Genomic DNA, 23,282 nt, shown 5'->3' with positions numbered 1-23,282 from the left:
TTAAGTAATTTAGGCATCATGCAGATAGCCTGCTTTTTCTTTCATTCTTTTAAGAGTTTCTACATCTTCTGTGTAGTGATTGTACTAACAGCATAAATAGTATTTATGAATGTGGAAGTTAATTATTGACAATTCCCTGGAAAACCCTTTCACAGGAAATCTATAGCGACGGTGCCAAAGAAGGAGTACAATTGCTGCTTGAACACACTAACCTTTACTCGTGGCACAGTTGATATCTACTTCTTAAAATTGAGGTCAAAACCCATTTTTAAAAAGCATTCTGGTTGGGAAACATCTTGACTTAATTTAATTGTACTCTTTCTCTTTAAAAATCATTAAAAGCAAAACCATCTGCTTTTCTAAGACGAGATTAATGTTAGTTTCACTGATGCAACACTCTTTATATTTTCATCTTTCAATTTAAACAATCTGTATTTCTCCGTCTAAAGAGATTTAAGGACACCCAAGAGGAGGTAGTGGAGGTCTGAGATAAGCTGATCGATATATGCATTATTAAAATGGTGGACAGAATGCCATTACTTCTGTGGTGTTGATGACAAATAGAGATGCTTAAGTAAAGTAGTTTACTTGGGTTTTTGTCAGATCATACGTTATGCACGTTCGATTTCCTCTACAGTCACCACGAAGTGTGGAAGAAGTTAAGGAATTCAATGAAGTTAGCCTGAAATCATTAGCTGCAAATTAGACATTCATTTAGGCTAATTCTGCTTTCAATGATGGTCTGTTTATTATAAAGATGTATTTATCAGGGCTCTAGATAGATAAATTCCCTTTTTTTTTCTTTTGTTTTCCAGAAGATTTTTGTTAGTAGTGTATACATTTTTCACAACAAAACTTTGATCATAAAAGCTGGCTTTTATCTTCATACAGTAACAATATTTTTTGGAATGGGGTAGTATGAAATGAACATTCACTATTTTTAATGCTGTTCTGTGCAACTGCTTCAGTCTCCTGTTTTTTCATTCTCTCCTTTTTAAATTTCTAATACGGAAATATATTTTAACTCACTCAGTAGAAGTCTGCAGATCAAAACTAGGGAAAGCAATGAGAATTGTAAATAGATCTTAACACCGTACTGTGTAGTATTCTAAAGCTCAGGATTCACAGACTATAATCCCATCCACCTGCACCAGCATGCACAATGGAAAAGAAAACATTTAAAATGCTGGATCACTGTTTTCCTATAATAAAAGAGAAAAAGACTCTTTCTGTTTCTGACTAAATACAAAATAGACAAAGTCAGAAAGTTTCTATTAACATTTCTCTGTCGTTTTGAGAAGATAGGTACAATGACTCCTGCTGGCACACTGTCTGGAGTGCAGTACGCCTGTCTCATTATGTTGTCCTTGTTCTGTTACACAAGAGATATTGGAGGAATACGGCTTTAGCCCCCTCTTGGAACAATCAATCATGCCACTAAGGGTATTTGGCTGATGTAATTTTATGCAAAAGCAGTACAAACTGAAAGAAGATATTTAGTGTCCTTCTCGTTGTTTGTACCTGTACATAGCTAGGATTGATTTGACTACAGCAGCAGCACTCTATACAGCAGTTCTACTCAATCCTAAATACATAGCTCAAAGGCATTGCTGGCTTTTAAATATCCTAGCAATTGGTGTAGTTCTGTGTTCCCCTGGCATATCTGTGACTCATTCCTGCTCTTTGAGGGGGGGTGGAAGAACAGACCTTTCTGCATGTGCCTCGTGTTTGATTGGTTTTGGACACAGACATTTCTGAGAAATCATTTGTCTTCAGGGATGTTTATAAAGCATATTATATGTTTAAGCCCCTATATAATTGTAATGTTTAAAAACCAATATGGCTGTTGTCACTTTTAACACTATCAGATGAGAGCAAAGCACACAGTCCATGAGGGAACAGTTTAAGCTATGCTACCTGCTGGCTCACTTGAGCTGCAGACCTGCCACACTGTTGTGGGACAGAATGATGTAAATGTGAGGTGAGCACAAAGTCAGCATGGATTCACCAAGGGGAAATCATGCCTGACGAATCTGACAGCTTTCTACGATGGCATGACTGGCTGGGTAGATGAGGGGAGAGCCGTGGATGTTGTCTACCTAGACTTCAGCAAGGCTTTCAACACGGTCTCCCATAACATCCTCCTAGGGAAGCTCAGGAAGTGTGGGCTGGATGAGTGGTCGGTGAAGTGGATTGAGCACTGGCTGAATGGCAGAACTCAGAGGGTTGTCATCAGCGGCGCTGAGTCTAGTTGGAGGCCTGTAACTAGTGGTGTCCCCCAGGGGTCAGTACTGGGCCCAGTCTTGTTTAACTTCTTCATCAACAACCTGGATGAAGAGTTAGAGTGTACCCTCAGCAAGTTTGCTGATGACACCAAACTGGGAGGAGTGGTAGACACACCAGAAGGCTGTGCTGCCATTCAGCGTGACCTGGACAGGCTGGAAAGTTGGGCAGAGAGGAACCTGATGAGGTTCAACAAAGACAAATGCAGGGTCCTGCACCTGGGGAGGAACAACCCCATGCACCAGTACAGGCTTGGGGTGGACCTGCTGGAGAGCAGCTCTGCGGAGAGGGACCTGGGTGTCCTGGTGGATGACAGGTTAACCATGAGTCAGCAGTGTGCCCTGGCTGCCAAGAAGGCCAATGGCACTCTGGGGTGCATTAGGAGGAGTGTGGCCAGCAGGTCCAGGGAGGTTCTCCTTCCCCTCTACTCTGCCCTAGTGAGGCCTCATCTGGAGTACTTTGTCCAGTTCTGGGCTCCCCAGTTCAAGAAAGATGAATAGCTACTGGAGAGAGTCCAGCGGAGGGCTACAAGGATGGTGAGGGGACTGGAACATCAGCCCTACGAGGAGAGGCTGAGGGAGCTGGGCTTGTTCAGCCTGAAGAAGAGAAGGCTGCGAGGGGACCTAATAAATGCTTATAAATATCTGAAGGGTGGGTGTCAGGAGGATGGGGCCAGACTCTTTTCAGTGGTGCCCAGTGACAGGACAAGGGGCAATGGGCACAAACTGAAGCACAGGAAGTTCTGTCTGAACATGAGGAAGAACTTCTTCCCTCTGAGGGTGACGGAGCACTGGAACAGGCTGCCCAGGGATGTTGTGGAGTCTCCTTCTCTGGAGATATTCAAGACCCCCCTGGACAAGGTCCTCTACAGCCTACTGTAGGTGACCCTGCTTCGGCAGGAGGGTTGGACTAGATGACCCACAGAGGTGCCTTCCAACCCCTGCCATTCTGTGATTCTGTGATTCTGTGAATAGATTTTCCTTGTTTGGAGGCGTGAAAAAGGCTTATTGTATTTCCTCTTTCCATTGCACTTCATGCAAGGGTCAAGTATGAATTAAAAAATCTTATAAAGCCTAAAATGTCCGAGTTAGAGTTTTAACCCTGGAGCAACCCCACTCAGCTTTTATGCAGAGAATTGTCCAGTGCTAGTTTCTTTGTCAATATACAGTACTCTGTTTGCGAAAATCAGTGTTGGTTCTTAAGGGTCAACAGGATTGTTTAGAACATTTCTCACATATTAAACAAATGATAGATTCCCCTATGGCAGCAGATACACTCTGTGAAAGGATCCCTGCCCCACTGATGTCCATGACACAAATTTAACAATTTTCACTTTGTTGTTTCCTTCAAGAAAGCACACTTTGCTAAAGAGTTTTCCTGATTCACAGTTAGAAACCTTATGGTCAGTTCTTGACCACTTAATAAAAAGTTAATTTAAATATTTATAGTACAATAATGTAGTCATTTCCTTAAGTTTACTTTCCTGAAATGCATTAAGAATTTTTTATCTTTGAGTGCTCATATTGTAAACTGCAGGTGTGATTCTCATTATTACTTCTGTTAGACATTTCCTGTACAGAACATTTCATATCAATTATAATTCAAAATGTAATGAACTTTTTAATATTGAATTTATAACTTTTCATTAGTTTGCATGGAACCCCAAATTTTGTTTAATAATTAATTTAACTGTATTGGTGAATTTATTATGTGAGAAGCCTGTATAAAGCCTGTGTTGTAAAAAGAATCATCTGATCCCTTGGAGTAAAATACCCGTTTTCCACTCATGGCGTGCGGCTCTCCTTTCTGCAGCATCGTGTTGTGTGTTACACGGCACTATAATTATCTGCATATTTTCCCTCCATGCTACTTGAAAACAGTGTCATTCAATTTTTTTTCATAAATACAGAAGAAAATGTTGAGATAAAACAGTGATAAGGACCATTTAGATAAATTCGTTGCAACATGCAAAATACCCAAAGCAGCATGCAACTCACAGGCCAAGTTTTATCTGAATTATTGTTCAGTGAACATTTTGGATTCAGATTAGTGGAATCGTAAACTACCAAAACAAAACAAAACAATATATCTATAAAGAGAGAGAGAGATGTGTATACTTTCAGTAGCCTACCAAAACTTCAAATATCAACCTTGAGAATCTCATTCATGGTTGTTTTAAAAGCAAGGAACAGAAGAGAGGCAGTAAAAGGAGCTGTTACTGGAGTAAGAAAAATGCAAATAGGAAAGAGGAAGGAAAGGCAAGAAAGGGAACAGGTGCCAAAAAGTATGACATGAAAGGAAGGGATGAAAGGGAGAAATATAGCTGATCTGAAAAGAAGCAGAACATGCCACCGAGCAATGTTGAATGTAAAGATATGGAAATTGATAACAAATACTGATTAAAGCAACGAGGAATTAATTATTTTCTAAGGACTACTTTCTGCCCTTTAATTTTTACTCATGCATGTCCACATCTAGGCTAGATTGTATTTCTGGTCTTGATTCTATGTTTCAGAAATCTCAGTTCATGTAATTCTGGAAGAGACGCATATACACCACCACTAGAGGAGTTACAATCTAATATGTTGGAATTTTTTTCATAGAATCATAGAATGGCAAGGGTTGGAAGGGACCTTAAAGATCATCTGGTTCCAACCGCCCGGCTGTGAGCGGGACACCTTCCACTAGACCAGGTTGCTCAGAGCTCCATCCAACCTGGCCTTGAACACTGCCAGGGAGGGGGCAGCCACAGCTTCTCTGGGCAACCTGTTCCAGTGTTTTACCACCCTCATGGTGAAGAATTTCTTCCTAATATCTAATCTAAATCTACCCTCTTTTAGTTTACAGCCATTACCCCTTGTCCTATCACTACACACCCTTGTAAAAAGCCCCTCTCCATTTTTGTTACTAATTGTTAAGGGTTAACATGTAAATATCCATAGGTCCTTTTTTTTTTTCTTCATGATATAACACTTACCAGAAGCCGTAGCAAAGTGGTGGCTGTAAGACATATTGGATTTTCCTTTGCATTCTGGTAAATCTTGCTTTCAAGAACCATTAGCTATGCTGGTGTGGTCCAATACAAAACCAGCCAAAGCCTTGTCCCTTGGAGCTAGGTTTTGGAGCTGACCCTGATGTTAATCAACAAAAGGGATCCCTCTCACAGTGAACAATTTGATCAGCAGCCTTGGGTACTTTGTAGCATGCTGACAGTACATTTGCTCCTTTGAATACAATGCAATTTCAGGTTAAGCAAAAGCTGATTATCTCATTTACATTTTTTTTTGTAGCTACTTGTAATACGCACATGGAAGCTGTTGATGGAAATTTTGTTCTTAAATTGATCAAAACAAGAGCTAGAACTCAGTATTTCATTATATATCCACTTACAATAATCTTGTTTCATCTCTCAGAGTTTCAAGAGGGAGTTTAAAACAAAAGAACCTGTTATCAGGAGTGCGCTTGAGACTGTGCGAATCTTCCTAGCAGAGCAGCCTGTGGAGGGACTGGAGAAGATCTACCCAGAACCAAGAGGTAACTGGAGAAGGAGCAGGGTGATAACACATTATTGGAAAGATCAGTGATGATCAACGATAATTAAATAAATTCTGCCAGCCACTGTGAAAGCATTCCTTTTACACTCCAAGCTGAGTGTCTGTATTCAGAAACTAAGCTAAAAATATAGATGAAAGAAACCCTTAGGAATCCTTCTGAACTCTGTGGCATTAAATAGACATGCATATTTATAGGCAGATTTTGAAACTGTCTTTAAACCTTCAGGACCTGTCTGTCACTGTAGTCCCATTTGAGGTCTGAAAGCTGCAATTTAACCTAAAATTCAACTTGTAGTCTCAGTACTACAGAACTAAACAATTTGTTTAAGAATTGTGTATCAGGTATTAAACAGATCAAGAGACACCAATTCAGCAAAGCTCCCAAATCCACTCAGTTACAGCAAAAGCTTTACAATGATTAATATTTATGTATGTGCAGAACTATTTTGCTGGATGAGGACACAGTTGATAAACTTTTAGCTACACTTTGCATGTTTAAAAATGCCTTTATGTACTTAATACATATTTTGGTGATCTGTATGGTAGCAAGATTTAAATTTGTTAAGAGATTTTTCAAATGAGAATACATTAATAAAATAAGTTTCACAGGTGTCTTTGGTCATGAATAGTTTCTTACTGAGCTTTGAACTTCCCCTGATGACAATTATTTTTCTTCTAAGACAGAATATGTTTTAAAAGCCTTTTGACTTTCACATTTAGAGCTGTCACCTGAGGAAAGGGCCCAGAATGTCACTAAACTTCTGCAAAGGCAAGCAGACGAGGTCAGAAGTGAGTGGGATAAGCTGAATCTACAGTCTGCCGATTGGCAAAAGAAGATAGATGATGCTCTGGAAAGACTGCAGGGCCTTCAAGAGGCAATGGATGAACTGGACCTGAAACTGCGCCAGGCTGAAGTATTCAAGGGATCGTGGCAGCCAGTGGGGGATCTGCTAATTGACTCTCTGCAGGATCACTTAGAAAAAGTCAAGGTATGTGTCAGTATATCAGTATTTCTGAGCATAAAATAATTGGCTTGTTCATTGTATGAATCCCCAAATCAGGAATTATCTTTTAAAATGAGGAATTGAGAGCTTTGTGTCACAGTGATTTATATTAAAAAAAAAATAAAGAGTTCTGTAATTTCTGCAATTAAAATGGAGTCAAATCAACATTGACAATGTATATTGCTAACATGGGTAAAAAGCACTACAGGAATGTGTAAATATCCTCAGCACACTCACTGTTAACTCAGGAGAATCGGAGTTAACATTAAGGAAAGCAAAATAGAATAGATAGGAGAATATATGATAAGAGCATAGAAAATTAATTCTGTCCTTTATTATACTTTTGTAAGTATGACAAGTACATAATTATGTCTATTCTTGTACAGCAGAATTTAATTGATTTAACTTATATGGCTTTGTTGTCATTTTGTTATGATGGTAGCATTTGCTCTCTGTTTTATTTGATACCTAGACCTCATACGTAAGATAGTATTTAAAAGAAAAACAACCCTGGAAAAATTGTCATTATTTTCTATAGCTTAATACCTATCTGCTTTCAAAAGTTGTTTCATAAAAGAACTGCTTATTGAGAAATTCATGAGGACTTGTCCTCTTTCAGCATGACAGCCATGGCCGGACTTTATAAATGCTACAGAATTCCTTCAGCTAGAGAACAATAGAGGCAGTTGCCATTTTGATAAGAACAAAGTGCCTCTGTTCCATTCGCATAAACGGGAATCATCAGTCATTTTGAAAGAGACCTAAGCTGACTGTTATTTTCTCTAGTAGAACATTAGGATCTAAGGAACAGGAAACAGAATGACTAATGGAAAGAAAAAACGTCTTTAAAAATCACATGTAGTTCATTTAAAAGAAAAAAGGGTCCACGAGTTTTAATCACACAGAGAGTTTAGTGAGTGTCCTGTATAAGTATCGTACAAGACAAATGAAGTACTTGGTAGCTGATGAATAATTAGTTGTAAAATTTGTTTATCTTAATTTAAATTCAGAAATGAACAGAAGAGATGTATTTAGAAATTCTCAGAAAGTGCCTTCTATTATAGCCATGGATTTTTTTGTGTGATTTTGAAGAAGATATTCTGAACAGAAAAAACGAATCCCTGATATCACTGGAAAACCAAACAAGTCACTTACTTCTAAAGCTGTAACCATAACTGTTGACTCCATAATTATTGTACTTAATCCTGTTATGTTTTTAAAAAAAAAATCTGGCCTAGGGGACATAATGAAATTCCAGTAAGAGCATGGCAAAATAGAAATCTTAATGCTTATAAAAATCAAGAGGTGCTATCAATAGGTAGATGTTTGTTTATTCCTTCCAAAGTCTTGATATTAGGGCCAGATAGGAACCAAAACTTCTGTTTCAAGATTCAAAATCAGATGCTACCACCTACCCCCTGATTTCTACCTCATTTGTTACATATATACTTAAAATATTTATAAATATAGGCTATCGTAAGACCATACCGCAAGATTATCAGCTAAATGGTAAATAAAAAAAAATACAGAATATATTCATATGCTTATAAGCTATAACTTTTCATTGCATATATGGCAATTATAGTCTGCTAGATGCGCACACATGATGGTGTTGTGCTTTCAGAATCTTCTAAGTGATCATAATTAGCTTGGGTAATATAAGCACATAATAGGCCAAAAGCTGAATGATATTAACTGAGTAGTACAATAATTGTTCCAAAATGTGCTGTCTAGAATGTATGTGTTGCTCTACTGAGATGTAATTCCAACATAGATACTGAAGACTAGTGTATGTACTAACTAGGCAATGTAAACATGTTTGTGAAATTAATAACTACCAAGAAAGCTACAATTGTATCTGCAAATTGAAGGCCTATATAAAACGTGTATGTTTTTAGATTTTGTAGGTTTTACCTCAGTTATTTGTGTGTATGACCTCCATATTTTTTCTTACATTGAAATCTATCTTAGAAAAAGTGTAAATCAAGTCCAGTAATTTATGTAACCCTGAAATAGAGCATGTAAATCCTTAAAAAGTTTTGAAGTTTGCATTCGCTACGTGTGAACTGGCTAGACTATAGAAACCCTGATCTTGATTGTTTATGTCCTTATCATATCTACTTAAAGTGTACAAATATTTAAAATACACTCACAACCTTAGCCTTAATTGCTGGGTTTAATTTTTCAAAATCTAAAAAAGAGGGTTTAATGTAAATGTATTTTCTGTGATAGGAGCAATAAGACAGGATTTAAGCTCAACATAATGTTGAACGTATTTGTTGGATAGTAAGTTCACTTCTGATTTACTCCCTGTCCTGATGCATTTAGATGTAACCATTATTACTATGTCAGTAATAAAGATGAAATTTAGCCTGTTCCCCCCCTCCTTTGTTTAAATTAAACCCAAACAATTGGGAAGATAATATTTGTGTTTCATTTCCACAGCTATCAAAGATATGAGAGTAATATTATATTTTGGGTACTTTTCTACAAGAAATTAAAGCAAATCTAGTCCTTTCTACAAAATGTAATGCATATTTTTTTTCTTCATAAGACTTCAACACCTGCATGAAATAAACTTTCAATAACAGTATTATATTCATAGTTACTGGTAAACAAATTGTTGCTTTGAGAGGAAATTGGTTACTAAAAGAGTTTCTAGTCTAATGCCTGAAAGTCCTGATAAGATAAAGAAAGCTAATATAGAAACATATGTGAAAAAACCCCAAGCATCTTCTGAGCAGGTCTTCAAAATATTGGTCACATGATTACATTTCTTGCAAATCCTTCTCCTAATCAGGATCACAGTAGCCTTCCCAAACCTAAGCTATACCCAGGGAATGAGTTTACCCAGTGCCATTTGTCACTGTTCTCTTCAGTTATAGTTGCTGGAGCTCTTAAGATCATGGTGTAATATTGAACTCACACAAAATAACTGATCCTTGATCGATATTAATGGATTACTACTACAGATCCTTAATCCATATTAATGTACCAATTGGTATTCATCTCTGAGTCTGGGGACAAGAGACAAATAATTTCACATACCTCCCCTAAAGCACACAACCTAGGCTACAGATGATCTATAATCAAAATATTCTTCAGACTTCTCTGCTTCTCTGTCCTCTCTTATTCCCCCATTTTTCTTCTATCATCTGTGTGACCTTATCTGCAGGCTGAAATACAACTTACTTTCTTAAAAACACATGTTCTTTCTCTCTCTCTCTTTCAGACATACCTTTCTGTCCATTAAAATCCAAACCATCACTTAATTGTCTTAAATTTGGTTCAAGCCGAAATGAATCTATTAAATGTCCCCTAATACCCATTGACTGATCATTTTGATTGTCACTCAGATTGTATTTTAGTCATGACCTGGGATTTCTTCTTCTTTCTGCAGCAAATTCAACAGATGATTTCTTCTTGCTACCACTGTTTTTTCTCCTTTTCATCAAAATGCCTAGAACACTTAGAGTCACATGAGACCACCTCTCCTTAAGCTTTTCCTGCTTTTGACACATGCAATCATACCTGCCTCATCCATCAGGTCTTTTCTTCAATGACCCTTTGGAGGAACTGGCAGCAGAGCCACCTGTCTTCTCTTTCTCCCCACAAGACACTCCTTTGCCCCATACCAATCAAAACTTTGATAATGTTTATGCTCCTAGCGCACAACAATCGTTAGAAGTCATGCTGATACCTTCTCACTGTTTTGTTGTCTGCTTGTAGACATCTGCTGAGAAATGCTATTAGGAACGGATGCTGTTGAGTGTTCAGAGCAGTACCCTCAGGAAGGTCTAGATTTTGATACTTTTACACTCTGAAAAATTCTTTTTTAAACTAGTGTCTACTGTTTGGGAATTTGTCCACAGAATTTTGTGACCGAGAAAGCAATGTAATGTCAGCAGTGTGTTTTATCTGTTACTAAAGCTGCTTCAGCCACTCCAATGTACTTGTGAGAGCAAAATGCAAAGCGCTTTCTCATGGCAGTGGTGTTCTACCAGATCACTGGTGGTATAGAACTGCTTCAGTTTTCTGTCATAGACAACACTGTAAGTGAACAGCAGACTGTCTAGACTCCATGGGGGATGTAACTCCTTTATGATTTTTTTTTTTAACCACTGTAACATAAAATAAAAAATTAATCAAGAACAGGCAGTGGTGTCTGTGGTTTCTCTAGTTCAAAACAGAAGTGCATATCTCAAAAACACCTGCCAAATAAAAGTTGAATTGTGTAGCCTTATTTTCATTTAACTCCATTCTGCTATAGAACGGTTTGTTCTCCTGCATTGTCACATAAAGAGGGCACCTTGATTCAGTAGGATGATTGTTAACTGTAAAAAGCAGAACAGAATTTAGTGACATAAGTCCTCTATTTTCCTGTGAGCAGTTTTCATGAAAGTCTTAACCTTTCTTAAGAAATGGTTGTTGCTCTTGCAGATTCACTGTGACAGTTATGAATAAAGCACTTACATGGGAATACTATGAACTTTGCATATAGATTATGGATTTAATATATATTAATGTAACAAGTGTATTCACAAAAGCTGTAAGTGTCCTTTTAAATTCTTTTGTCACAGCCTATTTACCATGTTAATACAATTGCTATTAATTATTTTTTAAAAAATTGTGAAACAAAGGGCAATGAGAAATTCATGAGTACTGCATAAGTAACACTTTTTTTCTGAGATGTCAGGCCTGAATTATATGCAGTTTATTTCAGACTTTATTCAGCATAATTGACAGTTGTAGCCAATTGTAAATTACTGACATATGTTCACCGAAAAGTGTCAACCTGAAACTTCTTTCTAATCTATAAACTGAACAGAGTTTGCAATTATGTATAGATCAGAAATGAACTGATCTGCTCATCATCTACTCCAAGATTATTTTCTATGTGCACTCAGTCCTTTTGTCCCTAGTCATCTCTTCTCTAAATGAGACAGAAAGTAAGACAACTCCTTAACATAATCAGCTAAATTTCAGTTGTGTTCCTATGTGGCCATACAAAGAAAATAAATAGATATGGCAAGGTTAAAATACCATATTATTACAAACACTCTAATACTAAATCAGCAACCTCAATTACCAGACAATAGATGATCATAGGGAGATTATTTAAAGAAAAAAAAAAAACAAACAAGCCTTGTGTATTCTTCTGTACTTCATTTTTGTACTGCTCAGCTACTGCTGTGCTGAAAAGAGGTATTTCAGAAAAGTGGACCCTTACAGTGTTATTATGAGGGAACTGTGCTGACAGCTGCCTACAATGGAAAATCTGAGAGCAAAAAAAGTTGTTGAATTTCTAGTTCCTGTTCTCATTCATAGAAAAAAAATTAAATTCTTCCAAAATTATTTTAAATGCTTAGGTAATTGACAATTTTTTATCCTTCCTGAAGAAAGAATGATTTTTGTAAGATATTAGTAGGGGTCACATACAGGAGAATTAATGAATGACACCTAAAAACAAGACAATAGTCCACATTTATCCCCTTCTAGCAATGGAGATGTATACTGGACATAAAGAGATCAGTTTTAAATAGATCCACAGAAACTATGCAAGAAATAATCACTTGGAAGATGTATTGAATAACCAGAATTTCCAAATGGCTAGATATGAATAGCAGTACTAGATCCATGTTAAAGCAAATTGTGGCCAGCTTGTAATATAATGCCAATGCTCCTGTTAATTTTTTTGCTAACATAAATTAAGCTATGCATTAAGTTATGCTAGCAGAGCGCAAGCAGTCCAGTCTGTAAAGTAAAATAACACTTACACTTAAAGTGACCTTTGATTTCTTTTTAAGTCACTTTCTTTACTGTCTCTATGTTCCTTAAAAAAAAAAAAAGAAAGCCAACAACAAAGGGCAGTATTTATTTTTAATGTGGAGTCTGAATTTATATTAAAAGCAAATTACTACTATTTGGAAGTAAATTAAGTTGCCTGGTATTCTGAGCAAATTTAGTTTCGTTCCACATGACAACACGTAATTTTTCCACATTGCCTACATATCTTCCTGCATTATTCCAAACTCAACCAGTTTTTTGCTTCAAATTTCTACCATGTGTAAACCCCTTTTTTTTTTTCCATATGAAACGCTGGTTGGTTTCACTGCTGTTGCAGAAATTTGAAGAGAAAATTTCTGTTTAGCAGGGTTTGCAGCAGGCAAGCCTACAGAAGTAGGTGACCCTAAAGTATTGTTTCAGCAGTTTCAGTACTCGTAGACTAGGGTGTATATTGACAATTTACAAGCATTACTCCCTACTTTAGCTATAGTCCCTATTATTCTTAGATGTAAAACCATCAAAAATACTAAAGCACTTCATACACAGAATTTTAGAATATGAATGAAGTTTCGATTAAGTATTTTTAAGTTGTTTGTACAATTAAAAGGTGACAGCATCCATTGGTTGACAGCTGAATAGGAAACTATTTTCCTGCGGTGCAGGACACAGAAGTATTAATGTTTTTTTCTTTAGACTACAACTGAAGTAATTAGTGTTACAAATGCTGCTCAAATTTGCCATTTCATACATATGTCATTCTGTGATAGAATCATGCAATAATTATTTATGATGTCTCCTCAGACTACTTTGAAATGCATATATATTTTTTCAGTTTAATTTGAAGCCAGCTGTCACCACCAGAGTCTACAATCAATATGAATTAAATTGTTCTATTTCCTTTAGTAAGTGTCTTAGTAAGTTCTGTGCTGGACTCTGTGATTTTTAAAAACTAATTCATAAAGAACAGTCATTTCCTCCTAATTCATTTGCAAGCTTTCCAAAACCCAAAAAATCATCCCTGAGAAAACTAGAGATGATCTCTACAAAAAGTTTTTGTCAGTGTGAAATATTTGTAGACTAGAGATTGTTCTAAGAAAGATACTATAAAAGGAGGAGATAATCCAGTGGCATTCTAGATGACTTGAAGGTTTTAAATATAATTACAGTCAATAAAAACAAAATTTACAAAATAGCAAAAACTCTTCAGCAAGTGTTTCAATGCTAATGTAAATTAAAGCATCTGTAAAATATATCAGAACATATTAAAATTTATTATAAAATAACAAAAAATATTATTTAAATTCACTAGAACACTGACTTCCTACAGATGTCCTGATTATATAGAATAGTTTGGTAAATTTAAAACTTTGTGGCGTTTTCTATGATGAAAGCAATAGTTCAAGTTTGTTGAATTTGTTAACAGGACAGCTTTCAGGATGTTGTAAAACATCAGAGACAGTTAGCTAACTACATTACCTAATCAGTTGTACAGCCTTGTATATTGTATTTACTTTTTTTTTCAATGTAGTTTTATACAACAGAGAATTTAGTAAGGTTGTTTGATTGTCACTATTGGAGGCAAGTTTAATTTTCTAAGGTTTGTTTTGAATACGAAATTGAGTCAAAAACCACAGAGTGCTTCATCACGTAGTTGTATCTGTCAAGGTTAGTTCTGCTATGCTTCTTAGCTTGTAGGGGATGAAAGTTACTCAGTTGTGTCCTGTGGTCTCTTAATCTCATTTTAACAGCTTATGAATTAATTATTTTCTCACAGGAAAAGAAATACAATCACAAGTCATTGTTTAATATGTAGTAGTCATGTATTTGCAACTGATATAAATTTAATCTAAAAGTCTCATCTGCCTTACTTTGTTGCTATGTAACATAATATAATGTAACATAATATGTGGCAATAACCATGGCAATAGCCCATACCTAAGCCCATTTTAAATACCTGAAGCAAACCATCATTCCTTCTGCTGACTCCTTTTGCAAGAAGCTACACATTTCTGATCTCACATTTAGATGCTACCACTTGACATATAGTGAATGTTTTATGGAGACTAGATTACATAGATTTTTTGTCTATATCAAGCTACCTATTTAAGGGAAGAGCACAAAATCTTTTTTGCATAGGGATAATAAGAAAATGATGAGCACGCAGAGAAGTGAAATCTTAGAGTAATCTTTTAAAATTAAAACTGCTCTTGATCATACTACTTATTGGGAAATAGTAGCATAACTGAGATGATATAGAAAAAATTAATGTTGCTTTGCTAACAAAGAACAAACAAAAACTGAATATTCTTTAATTAACTTGTGGGCTTGTAGACCATTTTGTGAAAGAACCAGCAGCTGGGAAAGAGCTGCATGAGATTTCACCTGATTTGCACCAGATTTGTGTTAATTGCATTAACACAATTAATAATAGAACAGATTAACTATTTTCTCTTTCAAGGATCTTTGGACTAAATAATACTGTTAACTTTTCCCTGACAGTAAGTGCAGAAAAATTCTTGAACTCTATAGAAGAAAAAAAGGTGAGCAGTAGCAAGTGGAATTCTTTTCTATCTCCAACCCAGTTTGGTAGAACACGCTATTATTAGATCAACAGATTTCATTTAGAGCCAAATTGTTCCTTGTATAAAATCACCCTGCTGATTTCAGTGGGAGCTCAACATGCACATATGCGGGCAAAATTTGACTTTTTAAGTATTGATAATCTCTGATCCTGGTTTCTGATAGCCTGCTGAGAGAGCTGACTAATACATGTATAAAGACTTGTCTGCCGTTTTATGCTTCTGAAGTTCAGAAATGAGGTCAGACCGGAACATTTTTAAGCGATTGCTCTGTATCAGTTCATCAGAAATGAGAATGGGACTTGAGTTTTTAGAAGAAGAATTAAACTTTAATGTTTAAATACCTAAGTGACATAGTTATTGCAGGGACTGTAGCATTTAATGTGGCTGTTTATTTTGTTTCCCATGTAAGCACACCATATATAGATGCTGATCTGTTGATCAAGTATTAATATTCCTAGACATGACTTGAAATTAGAAATGCTCTTCAAATGTTGTGATTCTGTTCAAATTTCCTATTTCTCCAATAACCTGGAAATGTGAAGATTTATCCAAGGAAACAAAAACATACAATGCAAGCAATGCTTTTGTTTTTACCATGGGACCATTTTATTCAGGCTTTCCTAAGTCACTGAGGCTCAGGGAGGTGGGTGGGTAAAGTGAGAAAAAGTATATCAAAGGAGTATTTATAACAGAAATCTGATCAGCTGTATACAGTTTGCTATTGAAACATTTTGAACATTTCGACATAAAGCAAGAGGACAACCAGAAGTGAATATATAACCAGAGACATGTATGTTCAGTGACACACAAGAAGAGGGAAAAGGGAGAAGGAGTTTTAGAAATTAATTTCAATGTTGTCTGCTTTCTGTGTGGAGGCAATTTTTACCATGTAGAGAAGTCTGCCATTATTATGTTTTTAATGAAATCTTTTCTTAAAACATTGACTCTCCTGTTCCTGGGAATGTATTTTGGTGTTGTAGCTGTCAAGTGTGCAGATGCTGTAGTGATAGTGTTACTACTACATGGGTAAATCAATGAGCAAAATAAAATTGATTTATCAAGCTCATATGCTGGTACACAGTGATTATTTAGGGACTGCTTGAAGCAGGCAGTGCAATGAATGTTAAATTGCCTGGGATGTTCTATCAGTGACCCATTGCGCTACACTTTTCTCATTTTAGTCTTTATATATTTGAAGCCTAATAGGGTTTTATTTCATTTTTTGTGTCCAGGGTTAACCCATAATAAAACCTTGTAATTTCTACTTAGCACTTTTATAGTGTTTCTCATGTTCCCGATCGTATGAGTTAATCTGCTCAGCTTCTTCCTGAGACTGCAGCAGGAGTAGTATTATCCCCAATTTACAAATAGGGCAATTGAATCAGTGAAACTAATTTGTCCAGAAAGCAATGCCGCTCAAATTATTTTTATTCTCTTTAGCTTTTACCTGCAAATTGTTTTATTTCAGTTGGGTTCAATTATCCAGGGGATTAAGAATGAAAGTTTTCATCGGTTTCAACAGGAGCCACAGCTGCTCATTTCCCAGAGCCGCAGCCTCCTCTCGCTCAGGACATGGCAGGGCAGCCTGCCACCCGGACGGGTTTCAGCCTGAATCCCTGGGAAGGTGGGCACTGCTCCTGACCCGATTTCCCAGCCTGCGTCTGGTGCTGCTATAAAAACCCTAGACCTGTTTCATTTTTCGAATTTTATTTAACTGGCTCCTTTTCAGCCTTTCGTTTTAGTATCCTTTCATCCTAAATTGTCTTAAAAAGTAAATTCTTCTCACTTACATTCTACTAAAATCTACTGTTAGAACTGAATTCCCTTGTCTGACACAGTTGAAGGATGTTCTTATTAGATGTAAGAAGTCCAGGAATTTCCACCTCAAGATTTTGGCTTGGGGTTTCATCCACCCCCAATCCCCACACATTATACAGTGGTGGTGAAAAGGTAAAGATGGGAATTACAATATCAATTCAAGAATTGGAGAACAGAGCTTTCAGCAAAACATTTGAATAGTCTATCTGACCTGCATTTTTCAGGAGGTTAGAGACTGGATGGACTGTAATAACTCCTTTTGGCCCTAAGCTCTATGAAAACATCATTCCCCTTGCTAGAGGTAGTAATTATCAACATTGCGAGGCTAAACATTATTAAATATTTACTTGGTAAATTTAAAGACATGTTGGCATATTGTAAGTAAACATGATCTTTCATTTTGGGGAGAGGAGAAAATGAAGATTTATTTTTAAATTGAAATAAAGATCTGTATACACTTTTTGTTAGAATAGATAGGAGAAGTTTTTGAAGCTTCTTGTCTGAATTGTTTTAATGTTGGTAGAGTGTCAGAATACAATCTGTGTTTTAGAACTGTCTAAGCTATGCTTTTGTATGGCCATGTGAGGAATCCATATTTTTCCTCCTGAGCTTCAGGGTCTGCCTGCTGATGTCTGGAAGCTTGAGGTGGTTTGTAACATCATGATACAGCTGTTGCAATCGTTCTTGTTTAAACCACTTTCTTTTTTTGTCAGTGAAATACTACATTTGCCTTTAAAATACCATGCTGCCTTACCACACAGCACAGATTTACTTTGTAGTCACTCTTTTCTGAGGGCAAGGAGAACTCCTGTGAGTATTACCTGAAAGAGCTTTTGGTAAGGAACACGGGTTATTCAACCATTTATGTTTGTAAATGTCTAATATATAATGTTCACTAGTTGACTAATGGAGATGGATAATGTGTTATTAGTGGTTTAAAACCCAGTTTGACTGAGACTCCACGACTTGAGCATATATATATTTTCAAATGCTTTTAGATTTAAAAACGCTGGATGAAACCATAGTTCATAAAAATTCCTTAAGATTTTCTATGTCCTTCATGTAGTGTGTGTTAGACTTTCAGATTACACTTTGAAATGCTTGAAGTTACTTACAGTTCTCAGTCATTTCATTTCTTGATTGCCAGATTGTCTCCTTGGTTGCAAAGTAATTCAGTAACTAACTTTGATTGTGTGGAAAATTTGGTGCAGAACTGTTTTTGAACACTTTAGCAGTGACGGGCTTTGCTATGTCATGGTTATAGTTGTTCTAGCAAAGTGAATTACAGGCTAAATTTGCTCATTTACTTTTCCCTCTCCATAGAGGAGAACACAATTTTGGAATAAATGGCAAGGTAGTAGCATAGATTGTATCTGTTCAGGGATCAAAGAACTTCATATCAGCTGTTGATTTCAAAATAAGATATCAAGAATTCATAGTAACAAAGTGATATGTGTTTCAGGATATCTGCATCTATTTATTAGTGTGCTTCAGTTTATTAAATTAGACATCCTAATAATTAAGAAAAAATATTTCTAGATATAGCATTGCTACAAGTCATAGCTTTTTCACTTGAAACTCCAGAAAATAAGAAACTTAAGACCTGGCATTATGTAATTTTCATAAGTTCTATTCAAATTTTAATGTCCTTATTTTTAAGGAAATACTGACTTAGTCTTCCCAATTACAGGAAATAACTTTTGAAAAATTTAATGTTTTATCAGATTCAGAAATACAGAATTCAGAATGGGATAGGTTGTAAAGGGCGTTTTTGGTTTTCTCTCTCCCGTGATGTCTTCTGTTGGAACTATTTTTATCCCAGAAGAGGATTTATATTCTGCTCTAGTGCATTCTTACTTGTTCATTTCTGAGTTTATAAAAATATATAGGATGGAAAATCAAATCACCTAAAATCCATTTTGTTTCAACACTGCCCGTCCCCAGGAGCACTAGAATCAAATAAAAATACCGTGTGAGTCTAAAAGGAAGCTAAGTGTAGCATATTGAGCTAGCAGGTGACAATCCCGGGTTTCACTGAAATTTGAATCAGAATACACTAAACCCATCAGAGAAGAAAAAGACTCATTTTGAACGAAAAAGATGGAGACTGTTAAACTGTCCTGCATAGAATGTGTCAGTTTGTTCCACCTTGTAGCGTTATAAGTATAGAACCTGAAGATATGCTCTGTCCCATGAATACTTCTCCACTTGGACATGAAGGGAGCTGAGACAGAGAAACGTCAGCACTGGGAACCTGCTGCAGTCCAGGTGTAGGACAGCCGCCCACCTTACTGTGCAAATGGATCCTGCTTTGATTTAAATGCAGGTGCTGCTGGTATGAAAAAAACCCACAATACAAATTTATCTCATACAGGAGAGCTTTTCCCCCTAAGCTGTGTCATATTTTCCTCGTGGTGCCAGATGTTCTTTTCTGCCTCTTTCACTGGTTATGAGAATTGAAGTTTCACATAGACCTCTGCTAGCGTGAGACTCTGCTATACAAGGGAATTCTTCAAGAAAATGCCAGGCTGGCATGAGGCTACTGCCCTGTGTAAGTGCTACTCACAGACCAGGCAGGCAGATTTTCTTTGTAGGCACAGTTGGCCTTTTCTTGAAATCGATTTCATATTAAGTGTCAGAAACATCCATGGTGGAACATATAAAGGGATGGATTTGTCATGCTCATAATTCTGGACATACATAAGTCCTGATGGGATGCAGCCATGAGTGCTAAATGGGTTGGCAGATGTTACTGCAAGGCCACTCTCAATTGTCTTCAAAGGGTCATGGCAACTGGGAGAGGTTCTTGAATTCTGGAAGAGAGCAAGTGTCACTATCATCTTCAAGAAGGGCAGGAAGGAGGACTAAGGGAATTACAAGTCAGTCAGCCTCACCTAAGTCCATAGGAAGGTGATTGAGCAGCTAATCCTTGAAACCATCCCCAGGCACACGAAGGACAAGGAAGTTCCATTGGAGGCAAGTCACTAGTGGGGTATCACTGTGGTCAATAATGGGTCAATATCATTGAATATTTGCATTAATGAACTGGACCCTAGGATGCAGCGAACCCTCTGTAAGTGCATAGATGATACAGAAGTGGAAGGAACAACCAATACATCAGACGGTTGTGCTGCCATTCAGAAGGACCTTGACAGCATGGAGAATTACACTTGAGAGGAATCTCATGAAGTTCAACAAAGGAGAAATGCCAAGTCCTGTGTCCTGGGAGAAATAACCCCAGGCAGCAGTACACACTAGGGAACAGTCAGCCAGAAAGCAGCTCTGTAGAGAAGGGTCTTGGAGTCCCGGCAGACAAAAAGCTGACCGTAAGCCAGAAATACACCCTCATGGCAAAGAAGGCCAACCACATACTGGGGCGCATTAGGCAGAGCACTGCCAGCAGGTTGAGGGAGGTAATCTGGCCTCTCTCCTCAGCCTCTGGAGTGCTGGGTCCGGCTCTGGGCTCTCCTGTACAAGACTTAACTGAAGCAAGTCCACTGCAAGGCCACAAATATGGTTACAGGACTGAAGCATCTTTCCTATGAGGAGAGGCTGAGAGAACTGGGAATGCTCAGCCTTGAGAAAAGGCGACTCAGGATCTTATCAATGTGTACAAATACCTGATGGGAGGGAATTAAGAAGATGAAGCCGAACAGTTCTCAGTACTGTCCACTGACAGAACAAGACGCAGTGGGCACAAATTAAGAAAATGTGAAATTCCGTCTGAATACAAACAGACACCTGTGGGTGCTCAAACACTGGCACGTGTTGCTCAGAGAGGCAGTGGAGTCTCCATCCTTGGAGATACTCAAAGCTTGACCTGACGTGGTCCTGGGCAACCTGCTTCTCACCAGCCCTTCTCTGAGCACAGGGATGGGTTAGGTGGTCTCAAGAGGTGCCTTCTAACTTCAGTTATTCTGTGATTCTGTGTTTCTGCAATAGCACTGTTAACTCTATTTTTAGGAGTTCCTGGTCTGGTACTTGATTTGTCATTTCCTTTTAGAGATAATTGAGTTACTAGGATGTTCAAATGAAATGGCATGGTATAATAACTGATTAAATCTTCTTAGGCTATAGTCTGTCTACAAAATTGTCAATAGAATAAAGCCATATTACCCGCCCACAAAAATAGGATCTTGGTGGCAAACCAGCTAATTACTCATTAGTCTTTTCTACTAAGAATCCTTTTTTTTTTTTTCTTTTTTTTTTTTTTTTTCATTTTTACAGCATATTTTTCAGGACAATTTAGAGTTTTGTGAAGGTGAAAACAATTCTTCAGTGAATGACTTTGCAATGATTTTCATAAGTGGACATACAAAAATTATGTAGAAACTCATGCATTTAATCACTAATAACAGTAAGAAATTTGTGTTCTAGCCTTCAGTTTTCATAGATGTCCAAGCCTGCATGGTCTTAAAATGTTTATTAGGAAGTGCAAAACATTTGTTTTCTAAATATAGTTGCTACAATGTTTAGCCCTATATAAAGTGTAGATGAGACCTGCCTAAGTAGTGAATACAATTGCTGGAAAACTACAGAAGGCTTGTAATGATTTTCAAATTATTATTATTATTTTTATTTGGGTTCTTTTCCTCCCTTTTTGAAAGGATAATATAAAATGTTTTAAATTCCTTGGATTGAGGCTTGTAAAAAATGAACTTTAGTGAAAGAGGATGCTATCTACTGAACTCTCGAATTTACTATCTCTGGGAGAAACTAGCTTTGGGATCAATTTTGATTTCCCATGTTGTGCTCAAAGCAAACCTGCACAGTGTTCAAATCAAAGCCTAGTGATGCTACAATTCCCAGTTCATAAAATCCAAGAAGAAAAAGTAGAGATTATACCAAATTACCTTTAACATCTTAGACAGGCATCTGTGCCTGTTTAATCCATAACCAAAAAGACAGAGACTCGTTTCCAGAAGGCAGCATTGAGCATTTAAAGTATTTGCTGCATTGGTAAAATGAACTTTCGTCACCTTTCATCTCTTTCCAACAACAGAAAGGTTTTACAGTATATGTACTGCTGAGATTCATGGCTGCTCCTTCCACAAGTATGGGAAATGTTAATGAGTCTTGATCTTTGCTAATGTCTTCAGGATGAGGAAAATATAATTGGAAAACAATATGACACTATAGTTGTAGCATAATTGTTTATACATGGTCTTACAGAGATTTTTCTAAACTCGCAACCCTAAGTCCAAGTGTTGTTAAGGCTACAAAAAGGACAAAAGTAACACAAAAAGTTAATCTGCTCCCAAGCTATTTTTCACTGCAGAAATGTTTCAGATAAGTAGGAGACAATAGGAATAATGACTTGTATTTTAAATCGTAATTGAAAAGCCCAATTACTTGTTTTAACTTTGGGATTGAACAATAGTGTAACAATTGCTAATAAGTAATTATTAGATGGTATCTATTTATTTAATACATTTTTTAAGACAAGTACAACTAAACTCAGTCTCAGTATTACTGAGGTGTGTATAAGAACATATGACTTCATATGTGCATGCTGTTATTTTATCAGTGTAGTGAATGCTAAGAATAATGATTTCTTGCTCTCAATACAGCTGCATAATTGTTGTTTGCTCTGACAAGGCATTGAGGTTGTCTATTCTGGACTACATCTAAACATGTACTGTAGATGTTGGGATCAGTAGGAATAAACACAGTAAGAGTAAAAAGCAATTTTAATGACCCACTGACATTTTACAGTAGCAAACAATAAATAAAAGCCAGCCTGTATTTTAATTTTTCTCCGTGCATGAGGAACAAGTACAGTTCTGAGAATGCACTTCCTCTTCAAGGGTGTATTTTAGAAGTGGCATAGTGGGATTTAGTCACACAATTCCATTAGCTCCGGTGGGCCAGAAGTTACATGCACTTGATTTCATTTTGGTTGGATTCCTGAAATCTGTGTTTGACTTTTAGCGAGCTGTTGCACGTCTGATTGAGGGAGACAGTGGTTAAGAAACGGAAAAATGTGCAATGCAGAGTCAATGTTCATTCCTGAATTTTCAGTTATGAATTTTGTGATGGAAACTCCCTGAAGCTAGCAAAGTATATATTATCTCTATTGTTATTGAAATAAGCTTGTTTACTATTTATTTACTCTTCCACTCGAATGATTCATGAATATCCTTTTAGATTTCATGGAACTCCTTTATGGACCCTAAAAAGAAAAACAAAAACCTTTTCATGACACTGACAACAGCCATCTCCCTTTGGTGGATCTTTATATGTAAAGACCTAGA

The 23,282-nt window shown here is 36.8% G+C and overlaps 1 protein-coding gene across 19 annotated transcripts in view; it reads left to right on the top strand.

The window, feature by feature from the left end:
- The window catches only part of DMD (dystrophin), a 1,341,705-nt gene that overhangs the window by 1,144,117 nt on the left and 174,306 nt on the right, over positions 1–23,282 (top strand). For 18 of the 19 annotated variants that reach the window (XM_075430270.1, XM_075430262.1, XM_075430225.1 and 15 more), the window contains 2 exons: positions 5,697–5,817; positions 6,558–6,826. In XM_075430270.1, coding sequence (XP_075286385.1) covers positions 5,697–5,817; positions 6,558–6,826 — 390 coding nt within the window. Of the gene's footprint in view, positions 1–5,696; positions 5,818–6,557; positions 6,827–10,241; positions 10,821–23,282 lie in introns of those variants that run through there. The other variant, XM_075430284.1, reaches the window with a different exon arrangement.

The sequence above is a fragment of the Opisthocomus hoazin genome, chromosome 1 (assembly GCF_030867145.1).
Source record: "Opisthocomus hoazin isolate bOpiHoa1 chromosome 1, bOpiHoa1.hap1, whole genome shotgun sequence".
Classification (NCBI taxonomy): Eukaryota; Metazoa; Chordata; class Aves; order Opisthocomiformes; family Opisthocomidae; genus Opisthocomus; species Opisthocomus hoazin.
Note: the sequence above shows the minus strand (reverse complement) of the source record. Positions and strands in the feature narration are given on the sequence as shown.